At 39.5% G+C, this 16,427-nt stretch overlaps 1 protein-coding gene across 1 annotated transcript in view; it reads right to left on the reverse strand.

The window, feature by feature from the left end:
- Positions 1 to 16,427, reverse strand: part of clstn2a (calsyntenin 2a) — a 127,631-nt gene that overhangs the window by 5,412 nt on the left and 105,792 nt on the right. Inside the window, exons 10-12 of the mRNA XM_058642363.1 lie at positions 7,625 to 7,787; positions 3,099 to 3,265; positions 2,677 to 2,825 (exon numbers count right to left, since the gene is read on the reverse strand). Of these exons, the coding sequence (XP_058498346.1) occupies positions 2,677 to 2,825; positions 3,099 to 3,265; positions 7,625 to 7,787 (479 nt within the window). The remainder of the gene's footprint in view (positions 1 to 2,676; positions 2,826 to 3,098; positions 3,266 to 7,624; positions 7,788 to 16,427) is intronic.

Here is a 16,427-nt window from a genome sequence, read left to right on the forward strand (position 1 = left end):
TCACGTTTTTTTTAAATGTTGCCAAATCCTGGTTAGTGCATGGAAAATATGACAAATCACCAACCATTAAATTTGCAACAGAGCTCGCATAATAAGAAGACAAGGATAAAACCACAAATACACCGTATTCATATAAAAATAAAAACCAGTTGGTGACCAGCATTTTTATTTTTATATTAGCATTCCACAATTATTCTAAATATGACAATATTTGTTTAAATGTGTTTATTTTGCAGTAAGTTGCAGGATATTCCGATGCTATGAACAGACCATGGATGTATACAGAGTGAATTTGGAGTATGAATCTCAGTGTACAGGCACACTATGAATTAATTACACTCAACTACAATCAAATACAAACAATGTGAAATAGCACATCGCTTATTATCTCTTATTTCCTCAGTCGCAGGCTTATTTTACTGAGTGTACGGGCGTATGTATCTGTCTGTCTTTATCTCCAGGGAAGCTGTGCAGCGTTGTCCACTGCTGCGCCTTTATCGACCAGCACACAACAAAGCTGATTTGACCTGTCTGCCGCTGTTGCTCAGCAAAATGAAGAGGCACTGAACTGAGTGTGCAGACAGATATATACGCACTTAATGTATGCACTCACATACACAAGTGGAAACAAACTTGTATGAGGATGAATCACTGAAGTGTGGAGAAGAAAATAAGTCTCTTTCTCACACACACACAGACACACAGGTTTGAGCAGCTATTCTTCTTAGTACCCCTCTTTGACTTCCATTCACCTGAACAGCCTTAACAAAGCATTATCTCTAACCTTAACCACAAACAGTTAATGCCTAACCCCTGACCTCAACCTAACCACAACTCAAATCTTAGCCATACACAGAAACGAGGTTCTGCCTCATTAGGACCACGTTTTGGTCTGCATTAAGGACTACTGGTCCTGACAAGGTCAGTATTTATGCCAGAAAAAGGTCCTAGATCACACACACACACACATACACAGATAAAGCTTCATGCTGTGGAAGAAATCTAGACCAAGGGCTACAATCAGAAAATGAAGCCGTTTGTTGGTATAGTTGTCTGGTGTACTTTATTAACTGCCAGATAATGTGCTGATGTAACACAATTATTTCCCAGTTTGGTATCAATAAAGTACATCTATCTAACTATTCTCAAACTAAATGTTTATTACAGTTCAGAATGAAATTAAGTGATGTACATAGTGTCCAATCTAAAATCGAAAAGCAAGAGATTTCAATAGTAAGACTGTTTATACAGTATGTCCAGTGCAAAAATGTCAAATAAATCTAATGCATTTTTGTGACAGTTCACGATATTTAGACTAATAAAGGTCAAATAGACGCGGTAACCTCATCATCCATTAGGACCTGTGGCTGTATTCAAACAAATCAAATTAAATTAAATCCAGAGTTGGGTGTACAGGTAGACTGTCCCGCACACACACACATACACAAGGGAGAAAGGACAGAAAACAAAAGAAGACTGCAGCAATGTGTTGTTCCAGTCACCAGAAGGTTTAATGTTCTTAAAGACCAGCTGCTCTGTTCAAGGCTTCAATAGTTTATACACTAATGATACATCTTCTGCCATCTCACTGGGAGCTTTGAGGCTTAAAGTCAAAGGCAGACACATCTGACAGAGCCTCTCTTTAATGTTTTAACCATCATTCTTCAAGTGTGACCGTCCACTGGATTCATGTGGATCCAGTTGTTTAATGAATTATATACGCAACACAACATATTCGTGTTTCAGGGATCTCACACATCAGTCAGCAGCCAGAGAGCTGCCTCAGACCTTGACACTTGCTTAAGGTGTTTTAAAGTGTATCCTTGAGAGGAAAAATTTAAAAAAAATCTTAATTTGCAAGGTAAATGTATCCACAGTGGTTCTCTTCATCTATCATGACAAAGGAAATCAAACAAAATGGACCTCCAAGCCATGGTATATATATATAGAGCTGTTCTGCACAGCGAGCAAGTTCCTCTACACCCCAATGGCAAACTGAATCCATGAAGCGAATAGACTAAATCGTATATTGCCACAAGTTTTCAAAGAAAGTGGGAGCCTGGTCTCCCTATAGGGAAAATGGCCTCAATGAATTAGAGTGAATACACGTTATTAGATTAGTTATCAAAAGAAAACCATGTAGCCTCCATTTTAGGACACAGTATTCATTGATGACACCCGATACAAAACATCAACCCTGACCGTGACCATCAGCTAACGTCTAAATGAACAACTAGTTTCATTCAAACTAGTTGTCTTCTATTAATTTAATTTGAATGAACTTAATTCATTTAGGTGTTACCCATTGATGTATCATTGTCTTTTGTCAGTGTAATCTTAACCAAACCACATTTCACATCTTACCCTTAACCTTAATTGGGCGTTCAGTGATTTTTATAAAGTGAAAGTACTTCCAAGCACTTTTAGAAATGGAAAAGTTTGACTGACAGCTGCAACAAATGACTGTAATCCTGTGGGCTGACTGCAAAATTCTATGTTACGTCCTCTAAAAGCACTTATTTGACCACCATTTAGTGGCTAGTTTTTTTTTTTTTATTTGAAAGCATACCTTTAGTGTGTATAAAGGTATAACAGCCGTAGCACTATTTGATTAACGTATAAAGTAAACTTGCATGTGTGGCGTGTCATCTGAATGCACATAGTGTGTGTACTCACTGTACTGTGGTGGTGATGTGTAGCCGTCGGAGGCCTGGTGTGGGGAATTGGCGAGAGTTGATGTAGGAGACCTTGGTCATGGCCGTGTTGATGCTGTCCACATCCTCTCCTTCAACAACCAGCACAGACTGGGCAGGGTTGAAGTGGAACTGGACACAAAGACAAACACAATGTGTCCTCAAAGTAACAAGGAGATCCACGTCCAAACTACTGACTGCACACACTCACTTCAGATAATCGGAATCAAAGGGTAATTGTTACAGAGCGGAACACAGCTGCCTTTACTTTATCGCAAAATTCTTCTTCAACACCACTCGGATGGAAAGCAGTTACAACACCACCAATCAAAGCCTCAGAGTGGAGTCTGTGTGTGTGTATCTGTGTAAATGTGTGTGTTTTCCTCATCTCCATTGTCAACACACCTTGATGTCCTTAGCTAGGCTTTCAAGGGAGTTGATATCAAGTCCTTCTTTGCAGGCCTGCAAACAGGAGATAACCTTCTGGGTTTCAATGCGGCCTGGTCGGATTGTCAGACCTGACAGGCTGCCATGGAAATACTGAGTGAACCTTGGTGTTGCTACCTCACTACCTAATGGATGAAGAGAACAGAAAAGAAGGGAAGAGAAGAGAAGAGAAGAGAAGAGAAGAGAAGAGAAGAGAAGAGAAGAGAAGACAAGACAAGACAAGACAAGACAAGACAAGACAAGACAAGACAAGACAAGACAAGACAAGACAAGACAAGAGAAGAGAAGAGAAGAGAAGACAACACATGTTTTATGTATGTTTCCAGTCCAAGCTTGTTTCCAGTCTGCTGAAAATAACAACCGTGAACCTGTTAAAGAAAAAGCTTACAGGACCCAGTGGATAACAAGACAACTTTGCATTAATAATAATAAAAACATTGTGTTTTCAGTTATGTAACTTGGGATTTTGGGGTGTGAATATAAAAAAAAAACATTCTCACCGGCTCAAAAAGTCATACCATGAAACTTTCCCACATTACAATTTATCTACGGCTTTAAAACCAGTGCATCTTATCACACTGTCAAACTTTGTCAGTTACCAAATAATAATATGAAGGGAGTGCATTTTGAAGTAGCACTTTAACGTAGCCACTACATGACATACGTGAGACGTGGCTCTGGTAGAATGCCGTTTGTCCGTTTGTCCGTTTCTGTGGTTTGAGTAACATAATGTGCAGATGAAATTAACAACACCATGATGTGTTTTGAGCCATAATGAGGAAAACATAAGGATTTAACAACATAAACCAAAGAACATGAACATTTTGTGATACTGTGTATTTTTAAGTGGCACAATCACAAAAAAACAAGACTGTGGACCCAAGTAAAGCACTGAAATTCTTATTCTGCTTTATTTTTAGCACTGTGTTTTTGAGGAAAAGGTAGGTGCAACTGAGGGCACACTGCTCTTCATACTCATCCTCTCTTTCCCTCTTAGAGTTGAAATTCTTGAATCTATATGTGCATATAATTTATACAGAAGATTAAAAAAGAGAACCAGAAACATGAATTATAATAAATATAATATAAAATAAATTCCCCAAAGTCTGACAGTATATATATGCAGAACAGTAATTCACAAGTCACATGTTGCCTAACAGATGTTTCATAAGCACATCTGAACATTAACATGAATATAAGCAGTAGTCAGCGTTACATTTAATTTATTAAATGTATTAAATGATTAAATAGAGCTTTTAATTGGCTTGATTTGAACAATAATTGTATTAAAACTTGTGGTTAAATAAATAAATAATAATAATAATACAAATAAGTGTTCAGACATCTACGCTTTTCAGTCCTTAGGCTAAAGCAGAAAAAATGTGGGGAAATTGTAATGTGAAAAATATTTTAATAAGGTTGTTACGGACTGTTATTAAATACACTGGCTCTTGTTATTTCGCCGCGGTTCTCTTCAGTTCTCAGGCTCAGGCCACGAAGTTTCACCTCACTGATTTACACACACATACACACATAGATTTTGCAACTGGCTTTAGGCTTTAATTTTAATATTTTAGGTTTAAATTTGAGAGAAAAGCCCAAGGACATCCAGTGTGCTCCCACCACTGGAACCTGTTTAAGCTTGTTTTCGCTCTTAACTTTTCAGACACTGTGTCAAGAACACGGTCCTGGCTCTTCTATTGTGCAACGGTGCTTCGCTGTTAACATTTCAAATAATCTTAACTCGGAGACTGTGTATCGTTTCAGATGTCACTGTTGCAAAGACGTCAATTGTGCTTCTGCATCATCGGCAAATAAAGTCAAGTGTACTGATTGATTTGATTGATGTACTCATTTCCGATATAAAATCTCCACATAATCCTCTCTATTCTTCCTTCTTTGGTTAAACAAATGAAATGAGGTAGCAAACACACACACACACGCACGCACACACACACACACACACACACACACACACACACGCACACACTTCCTCATTAAAATTAAGCCTACTGCTACAGGAATCTGCTGCCAAACACATACCAAATCATTTACATGGTAAGCAGTACGGTGAAAACCACACTGGTTCTACATGTCTCATCATTATGTTGTTGATTGTTAGGGGGGGGTAAAAAGGGGGGATGGAGAAATGAGAGAGTGAAACACAATCTTGCTCGCTAATGGCCTGCAAAGTTATCAGTTGCGGCTTAGTGAAGCTTAAAGCGGCTTCATTGGGATGTAATAGCTGGCAAAGTTGTCCTCCATTCACTCTGGCTAATCCTTCCTTCAGGGTTTTCTCTCATGATCAGATATTCATGGAAAGAAGCAGAAAGAGAAGGCGGGATGAAGCAAGACAGAAAATGATGACAACAAAAAGAAAATTGCAATCAGGCGCATGATGAAAATACATTTTTAAATGGCAACCAAAATACCATCAAGAGTGAAGCTTTTTGATGATGCTGGCAAGTGGTATGAGCATTATTTATGCAAACTGCAGAGCAATTTTGTATAATTATTTGACTCGTAAAGATGGCAGCAGGGAGGCTTTAATTCATTCCAACTTGAGCTCGTTCCTCATCACTGGAGCTGACACTCAGCTCGAGCATCCCTATTTTCGAAAAATCAAGCCAGCCCAGCCCAAACAGTCCTGAAGAATAAATGGTAATTCTCTTTATTTATCTTAACAATGAGTCTCCTGCTTTCTCCCTCTCTGCTTGTGTTTTTAATGTCATTTGAAAAGAACATGTTGTGCTCCATTGTTGATGCGATGTCTTACGACATGTCATCATCATGCTGCACTGTTCCTCTTAGTAAATTTAAACTGCAGGGTGTTTTGACGACGAGTGTTATTTTGCCTCCTGGTGCTCCACTTGCCTGTCGAGATACAACTTTTCCTGAACTCCACGTGCGATCAGTGCTGTCAATTTGCACAATTCACAAAGTCTTAACTGAATTTGTTTTTGGTTTGTTGTACTTTATTGACCGTTCTTATAAACTTGACATTTGACTGGGAATGCTTTGAGTGAAGTCTGGGCGTGCTGTGTGTGTGTGTCTATGTTGTCCTGTGTCCTTGTTTGTTGTGTTTTTGTACTGTAACTGCCAAACAAATCCCCCCCCTTAAGGCACAATGGAGCTCTGAAATGTTTACACATTATTGTCTGCTCTGAGAATTGTATGGGTTCTGAGTTGTTTTTGCCAAAAAAAAAACTTTCAGTATCTCAGGCTTGTGAGAGCAGAATAGAGCAGGAAATGTTACAGGCCGACATCAGCACGAGTGTTTGCGTCATACCAAGCTGCTGTGGTAAAGAGGGAGCTGGTAAATCAGACCATCTACTGTATGTTCCGATCCTCACCTATGGTTAGTAGTGACCGACAGAATGACCTAAGTCCATATGGTGAGTGGATTTAGCCGTTAGGATAGGAGAGTGAAGCATCTGGACATCTAAGGTAAACTCAGAAAGAACTCAAAGTGAGCAAGTTTGATCACATGATGAGGATGCATCCTTGGCAACTTCCACTGAAGGTTTCACAGGCAAAGTCAACTGGGAGGAAACCTAGAACTCAGTGGAGGGGGAATATGCATGATCTGGCCTATGAACTCCAAACAAGTCCTAAGAAGAGCTGGATAGTGTTGTGGGGGAGATGAATTTTGAAAACCTGACACTGAGACATGAGCTCAGATAAGTGGAAGAACTAGATGGATGGATGAATACATGGAGAAGAGAGTACTTTGAGTTTGACGAGCAAAATGTTTGTCATATGGTATAAGCCAAAATACTGAAGCTGATACAGTACACACAAATCTTAGACCACTATTTGATTTGTTGTTTTAGCAAACGCTATAATGACCATACAGTATAATTATTTCTCAATCACTGTATTTGAACACATACAAAAGTTTCTACAGATTAAAGTGTCAAGTATTTAGTCTGATTTCCCCACTGTTAAAGCTGAAGAGGAACCCTGGGTAATATTATTGGTAAATCCTGCATTTGTTCTACTATTTCAATGTCAGAATATGTAAAATAAACCCGACAGGTTTATTCAAGACATGAGCTCAGTAAACATGCATATGACCAACTTTCAGTCACGTCATTTCGTTCCAAGAACCGACGATCACAGTATTTTACGGACATAAAAACAAAAAAGCTGCAGGTGCCCTGAGACTTTTACTGTAAGTACTGTGCATCCAATGATATGCAGTCAATTGCATGAGAAAGAACAAAAAAATAAAGTTCTTTTCAAATAAAAGTTCAGAAGTCATGTAGTCATGCAGCCCATTATGCTGAAAATTGGCCCAGAGAAACTAGTTTCCTGAATTTATGAGAACCAAATAAATAAATGCTATAGTCTGGAGCTGAACATAAAACTGTTACAGTATAGCTAGAAACAATTCCAACTAATAGCCATTGCATCCCACTACTGTCAGATTTGGGCTTCTTTTATGTCCTGGGAAAAAGTCTGCATTATGCACATACACTGACCTTGCCAGCAGGCGCCCACAGTCAGCTGTGTATCAATCTTTGAGGCGTGGATCGGCCAGTCATCTGTCACCAGGTAGGGCTCGTAGGTCACGCCATCCACAAATAATGTCACGGCAGGAAACTCCACGTTGATCACATAATAGTGCCATTCCTTGTCACAGATCTGCAAAGGGTTAAAGAAATGTTGTTATCATACCAAGCGTTCATCCCTGGCTTGCACCGACACATAAATAGTACGGCCTCAAAAATATGTTCGCCTTCAAAAATGTTCAGGGTCTTACTGAGGGTAGGAGTGTTTCCCAGAGGATATTTACTCCTAGTCATTGCAGCCAAAACCTGCGGTTCATCTGTGAATGTTCCCCGGGTTTCTACCTTCAATTAAATGGATGCAACACATTCCTCTCCTCATCCCTGGATCATTTGCTCTCTTGCATTACATATAACTAATGAGGTTTCCATCCAGTGAGCTGTTCATTAAAGCTACAAAATGAGTCACCAACGCAGGTGACCTGTGCGCAGCACAGACTTTATCAAGCGTCACAAACATTATGTGATTAAACACAGACGGTACACACACACACACACGCACACACACACACACGCATGCACAAATACACTGGTTTTGCATTCTTTGTGTGGACACTCATAGACATAACACATTCCCTAGCCCCTTATCCTCATCTAAGCCATCACCACTAAATGCCCTTACCGAACCATTAACCAAACCCTAACCTAATCCTAACCTTAAGCCTCAAAAAGCCTGTTTCAGTTGTGTGGACCTGCCAAAATTTCCTCATTAGTTCAAAATGTCCTCACAAAGATAGATTTGCTTGACAATTGGTCCACACAGCCTACTCAGGACATGCGCGCGCGCGCACACACACACACACACACACACACACACACACACACACACACACACACACACACACTCTCTTTGTGTCTCTCTCTTGTCACGATTCATTGTCTTCTATGCCAAGAAAGAAGCTGTTTCACAGTTTTAGCTTAAAAATAACTTCAGTTATTAAACAAATGTGCTGCACTGTAATAAATCATCACATACCATCATTATTGTCATACTTGTGTACAATAGAGTTTTTTGTTGATTTGATTTCACTTATTTTGCACAATAAAACACACAGACATTGCAATGATTAAAAAAATAAATAAAGAATGTAGATACTGGGCAGAAAGTCCATTGGACTGCACTGTACACTGTGTGTTATTTATTATATGCCTAAGTGAATCTGGGCTATACAAATCGGGGCAATGGTGGATGAGTAAATTCTCTTTCAACTTGAATCTCAGGGGTTCAATTCCCAGTCTACATGCCTCTGTTCCCCAGGGGGCGAGACACTTAACCCCCCAAGTTAAGCATGTGAATGGATATGAAAGACGTCGAGTGAATGGCAAAAACGGTAGTGAAAAGCAGCTTTGAGTGGTCATCAAGACTAGAGAAGCTCTATATAATTACAGAGCATTTACATGACAAATAGAGCCACTTAGTTTTGTTTTGACAATTATGGCACATGCCTTTCATTCTGGCAATTTCATTTTTTTTTGCTGTTTTTGCCTCCAAACTTACCAGTTGTTTGCTCCCTCTCCAGTATATTTGGAGCTTTGGTTTTAGGCATCACTGCCCTCAGTCCTTGCATTCTCATCTGTTTTGTTTGATGCACTTTATCTACCTCCCCCTCCCATGCTGGGCCCTCCCCTCACTCCCCATCCCTCCCTCCCTCCACCGCATGCACCACTGTGTCCTAACATCCACCTATCTTCTACTTTTTCTTTTACGTTCCTTTGGAACTGTTTCACATTCCTGGCAGCTCTCCTCTCCACAGTCACTGTTGTGGCACTGCATAATTGATGCCGGACTGTTATTTGTCAGTGCGGTGGTAGGGAATGACAATTATAGGAAAAGTAACAGGGAGATGCTCCATTATAAAACAAGATTATTTCTGTGATGGTCAAACTTAAATGTAAGATGCAATGCACTGCCTTGTAGACAACTTAATATGCTACTGTACATGACATGATGCATAACTCTGCAGCACAGGGAGGAGATGATCTGAGACAAATGGAAAGATGCTCTCAAAAAAGTGGAATAATGGAGAAATGGAAGGAGCAATAATGTCAATACATTAGTATGCTGCCTGAACACTTGTAGTGTGTTTAGTGCACTCAGCATGTTTGCTGAGTGGTCTATAAGTGGCAGACCATGAGCTCTACCTGACAGAAAGAGCTTTAAGGAGATAAAGTGCAGCTAAACACTAAAATTAGGCCATTAGAAAAAGAGAAGGTAGAATTTACATGTTTGCGATAAAGGCAACGTTCAGTGTCTCTGCTCTTGCTTTCTTTTTGCGCTTCCTTTTGTTTTCCTGTCCCAAAGTAAGGTTTCGTCACTGCCAACTCGTCTTTCATCATAAAACATAGACATTCACTCAGTTGATATTGACTCTTAAAGTGAGTAAACACAATGTCAGCTATAAAAAGAATCAAGTCATAGATGTGTCTTTCACACAACAAAAAACGTGCGACTTCATAAGGTTCTATTTTTTAAATCCCCATCTGACTATTGAGATCTGACAGTATGAGTTTTTTTTCCCCCACATGAAAAGCTTAATTAAATGCACTGTAACGTTCTGAGCACTGAGGTATGAAAAGCAAATGGGTTTAAAGTGAGGACATTTCCTAGTCCCTTACCCTAACTAAATGCCTAACCCTAACCCTATGGACCGTTCTCTAAAGGTTGTATGAAGGTTGTAGAAAAGTAACGCTAGGGAAATGTTCTGGGAACCAAAAGAGACTGTTCTCTAAAGGTTGCATAAAGGTTGTGACAAAGTAACGTTCTGGGAATCGAACCAAACTTTCTATATCAACCACAGGAGAACCTATAGGTGGGAACCTTCAGGAAACATTCACACAACCAAAAGGTAACGTTCCCAGAAGGTTCTTTGAACCAAAAATTGTTAGCTGGGTCCATCTCGAGGTGGCAAGAACAAGAACAATGTTATTTCTGACCAGGACATTTCTTACTTCATAAGAAACTCAAAGGCAGAACGACTGATAACATCTCTGCATTAACCACGCCCACTTCAAATTTCTGACCAATCACGCAATAGTTAGACTGTCGGACAGTTCTGCCCAGATGATGCGTCAAGAACAAGCTGCAAGAAAATACTGACGTCATTCTTTTCTCACAGCGCTGGGAGAGAGAACATGTACAGGCCTTTAACCTAAACCCAGTTCTTACCATAGCCCCAAAATGCACCCTCAAAAAGCTCCTGTCATTGGTGACAGAACGTGAGGACCAAACAAAAATGTCCTATGGTTTTTTTTTGTGGTTTGTGGTCCTCACAAAGATGCAAGAACACACAAACACAGAGAGAGGAAGAGAGCGAGAGAGCGAGAGAGAAAGAGAGAGGGGGGAGGGGGGTGGGGTAGACCATCCAGTTAATCTCCTGAGAGACAAAGCGAGTCTTCTAATCAACACAGGACAGAGAGGAACAAGCAGTGGCACAACAAACATGGTAACAGCAGGCCGATAAGGCAGATAAGTGTAGATGCTGCAAAGACAAACAAACAGAGAGGGAGGATTTGTGCGTTTCCTACATTCAGTCCTTGTAATCGGAGTCAGACATAAAGGATCAACAGCAGAGGTCTGCGGGTGTTTCGTGATGCATAACAGGAGAAACTTTACCTGTGACTCAAGACACATGATTCACCACCATGCACTGCCTCTTAGTCTCGAGCCTCAGAAAACCACACCTCTCAACCTTCTGTTCAATAGATTTTTTCCCCTATTCGCTCTATACAAAGGCCCTGCTGGGAGTAAATAACAGCACATTTGTAAGGATTGAGATCAATGCCATGACACGTAAACACTTGATCATTTTCTTACTACGCCGGGAAAACACAGGAACACGTTCAAATTAAAAAAGGGCAAGAAATAAAATATGACTTTATCTTCTTATTCTTCTTTGCGTTACGTAACCTTTTTCCAGTGTTTGTCGTGTCTCCTCCGCTTCACGACTGTGCCTGACACTTTCCTGGTATCTTTGGCTTGCAAAGACACGAGAAGTGTGTAGGAACTTGTGGGATTCTGAGGAAATATCTTTTGGATAGCTGGATTGTACCGACTGGGAGAGTGAATAATGTCCATGTAAAGCGGGGCGATCCATCCTTGAGTCCATAACACAGGCTGAAAGAGCGAGGGAAATGGATGTGCTGTTATTGCATGAGTGTGTTTACACATACACCAAGGTTCTTGGCAGTGACATTCCTTCACAGTGTTCAATCGACACGGAAAATAGAAGCCTCCTTCTCCATCACCCCCTCTTTGCCACCTTTCCTTCACCCTTGTCTGCCGCTCCCCTCTCGGGGTGAGAATAGCAAAATCAATAGAGCTAAATGGAGTTGCCAAGGAAGCCAAGTAAGTGTCCTTGCTAAGTGCTGGAGGAACAAGGACAGTAAGAAGCAGCTGTGACAGCCTATAGTCACTTTTTTTTTCCTATTTGTTCTTTCAAACTTAAACCCTTTTCTCGTTACTAAGCACTAAGTAATAGAGCAGCTCACATCCTTCGTTTAGCCCATGTCTGCTCTAGTTATTAATGCACAACAAAGGAGTCAAATATAATTTAAAAGAGATGTAATATCTGACAAACTAACATAAAAGCAGTGGGTTCAAAAGAAAAAGCTCAAAATGGTGTTCGTCACCGAGGTAGAAACTCAACGATATGTGTTTTTATTAAATCCAGATCCAGACAATTAGTTGTGATTTATTTAAAAATACTTTTTTTTTATAAAGAAATAAAATCAAAGAACATGAAAAATTGCTCTTTTGTTACTGGTTTGATTGAGAGACTACATAAGCAACAATTACATATTGTGTGTTTAAAACTGTATTTTATAAAGGCTGACATTAAAATGATTAGACACCAGCTGTGAGGAATTATTTTTGTACTGACTTCACATTTTACTTTTTAAAATCATCTTTTAAATCATCTATTGTGATATATAAATATCTCTAAATATGTTTGTTGCCAAGAATCACAATGAATAAATACAATACTACTAAGTTTAATACCTTAAAATAATGATATAGCATAGGATAAAAAAAAATCAACTTTTAACAATCAATGCTGGGCTTTTTTTTTCTAAATCCTTTTAGAATTCAGTGTGCATTTGTGCATATTTACATATATTTCCACAGGTATTTTATGTCCCTAGAAAAAAGTTTATTATCTACTGGAGTGATCTAACATAGGATCAACTACCTTTCATAATCAGTGCTAGCCTCTCTTTTAAATCATTTTGGGATTCAGTGTGCACAAAGTGTCACATTATGTGACACTTAAAATTTTTTGTTATAGTCTAAACTGCTTCAGAGCTGTAAAGTGTTTACAAGGGTAGCTTTTATATTTGGAAAGCAATGTAAACACAAAGAGAAAAAAAAAATCATTATTCATGTTTGTATTAAACTGCAGTCTTGATTTTCTACTATGACAGGGATGGCATGTGACATGCCCGTGTCACATGCGCCGAAACATTGGCCGTATTTCTGAAAAACGTACACAGTCTGCGTGTTTGTTATTTCTCAGAATAACCCAGGGCACAGTCAGAATACTTTATCACTCCTTGGGGTGCATTCCAGTCTATCCGTTCAGAGTGTTTGACCCTCTGAGGAATGAATTAAATGCAGGATTTTTTTCCCCCAAAGGACAAACTGTTTTGTAAAAGAGCAGCAATTCAGTCCATGCCCACGGCAGTCTCTCTCTAGCTGCCACTCTTAAAGAGATCCATTGTCTTGTTAGGCCACCTCCAGGCTCCAACTGAGGCTTTAAGATGTTTGCGCATCACGACCCAATAAGTCAACGTAACCGTATCTGTGGGGAGTGATTAGATAGGAGCATGGGCGCTAAAACTAAACCGTTTGTATTGTGACGCAATAAACATTTGACCGCTCAAACTTGTGCTTGTGAGATTGTGTCTGTGAACTCTCACACTGCAGGATAAATTGGCCAGATAATCTGTTCAGAATGAACCGATCAGGTAGCGTTCCTGTATTTGAGCAAATTGAGCTATAAATTGCTCCAATCATTCAGAGCCGCAGACATGACAAGGGGAAAAAAAAATCTTTATTTCGTGGCCACAAAATAGGTATAACATGTGCACGAAATACTAATCTGTGAGTTTCCCGTCACCAACTTGGACAGCTGGTAAAGCAAATGGAGCGCACCCTCGCTTGAAACTAAAGTAAGGTTAGATGGAAAGATATTCACATATTGAAACTGCCGCGATCAACAACATTTAAACTAAACATTGTTGAAGAACATGCTTGAAGACATATTTTGAATAGAATGATGACACTGCACTATTATTTATTAATAATAAATATTCACAAAAATGATATAAAAGCATGTTTTCAAACTGCGTGGTGTAGTACCATGTACAGTACCACTGTGACATTTACAGTTTAATGACACTACAATATATTATAGTGAAGTTATTGACACAATTTGACAATTATTACTGATAAATAGTCACATAAATTATATAAAAGCATATTTTTTCACACTGAGTGGTGCAGAATAATCCGAAAGGAAACATGTGAGGTGTGAGGTGAGTTGAATGGCAGTAAGCTGTATCATGGTGTAGTATATTTTTCAGGTGTTGCACTTTGTAGACGATCCCTGGCCTCCAGTCTCACTGAAGACTGCCCATAGAGATCAACGTGGTTTCTGCACCTCGGAAGACAACTCATTTTTGATAAAAAATGGGGTTGTAGCTTGTTGTCCAAGTATGTCTTGCATGTGTTTCAACAAAGTTTTTGTTTAAATGGTATTGATCGTGGAAGTTTGAATCTCTGAATATCTTTTCTAACTTTACTTAACTTCGGTAATGATGATTCGTTGCAATGCCAAGGCTTTTGAGAACATCTTTGTAACTCATTCCCAACCTAAAATAAAACTCAATCACACTATCACTGTCCATCGTGCAGCTTCAGCCCTCAAGGTAATTCATCAGAATTATTATAAAAAAATTAATTAGTATTTCGTGCACACATTATACCAATTTCGTGGCCACAATTTATAGTCTTTTTCCCCCCATGCCATGTCTGGGGCACCGTACAATTATCCTCAGCCTTACTCTGCACATTTGTACTCCTGTGATGTCAATTCTCTATTTTCTCTTCACAAGTGATTTGTACTAATGAGGAACTCAACAAATTCTCTTCGCCTACACTGCTCGTGTCTTCTGTGACTCTATAAGATCCAACTAAAGGAGCAAAACGGGGTTCCCAGTTTCTGCTGTTAGGGAGAGAGTGGGAGAAAATGAGTGACAGAGTCCGAGAATGAGAGTAAGACAATGAGAGAATGAAAAGAAGCCGAACGAGTAAAGAAATACAACACTGTCTCGGGGTTGTTTGCCAAGAAAACACAACCTCTAAAGGCCTCAGGAGAGAAGGGCACTGGAATGAGAAAAACACTTTTCAATCTACCTTTAACCCAGAATAAATAAACCTTCCTGCTTGGGCAAAGTACACATGAAAAAAAAAAAAAATCCATTTTGTTGTACCTGTGACTCCCAACAAACAGCTCTCCGGCTGAAAGGTACACATCAGCATCAAGCGAGACAGTGACAAGAAAACACAGAGTGATTTTTGCATGCAAACATGAGATAAAACTCCAAAGTTAAAGTCGTCGGCACCAGGTGACGCATATGTAAATGCACGCTCACATTATGCATGAGCAAGACACAGGGAAAAAACACAAATACAAATCTCCTCTCATCTGCTGGTGAGAGTTTGCAGTAACTGTGAAGCATTTTCTAATAATGTCAGCGTGAGGCAGATAAATAATGTATGTTGTTGTATCCCAAGGGCAAACATTTAGATTATATTTACATCTACTTTTTAGTATAAGTGACCTGGGGAGACTTTGAAAAAGGGGAGAAATCTGTACCAGCAAGTTCATTAGATTATCATCACTATCATTAATGATTTTATTTCTTTTATCAGTAAGATTTTCCCCCTTGAATATAGATTTTCTTCTGTCTGTGCAAACATTTATCTTACTGATGTCTCCTTCAACAACACAGTCGCTGGTCTGGACGCACACTTTGATATCTTTAAAGGCATTTCACTGTCACACATCGAGTTTGAATTTTTACATTTAGGGTTGGCATGATTCGCTGGAAGAAAATACATTATTATACATAGCTATTTTTAAGTTAAAGGATCCTCATACAGGGCATGTATTCATTTTAAGGGCTTTCTACAAAACTGAAAACAGCGTAAGCATCATCGCAAATTAGTGCAACAACTTCCCAGAAGCATGACAGGTAATCGAGATATGCTGCTGGGTGAGCAATTACCCATAACTAAACAGAATTTCCACTTTGAGTCTAACCTGTTATCTCCCGCAGGAAGCAAAAACTAAGTGATGGACGGCCTTCATTAATTAGGACAGTGCCTCTCCCTTCACCATGCAAATAATGACAGGCCTGCCAGCTACTGCTGAACATCACCATGAATTTATGTTCGCACTCAAATTGGACATAGACCAGGTCAGACAGACAGACAGACAGACAGACAGACAGAGTCTGGTTTCCGTGACATTACATTAGATTCATTTCCTGGAGACCTACTCAAACCATAACCATTACTACTGGTCTAACCCTAACTAACTAACCTTGATCTAACGCTGACCTCGGCCTTATGGGGACGTGCTTTTTGTCCCCATACTGTGACTGCGTGGAGAGATTTTGGTCCCCGCAACATGAGTAATACCTGGAACACACA

The sequence above is a fragment of the Solea solea genome, chromosome 1 (genome assembly GCF_958295425.1).
Source record: "Solea solea chromosome 1, fSolSol10.1, whole genome shotgun sequence".
Lineage (NCBI taxonomy): Eukaryota > Metazoa > Chordata > Actinopteri > Pleuronectiformes > Soleidae > Solea > Solea solea.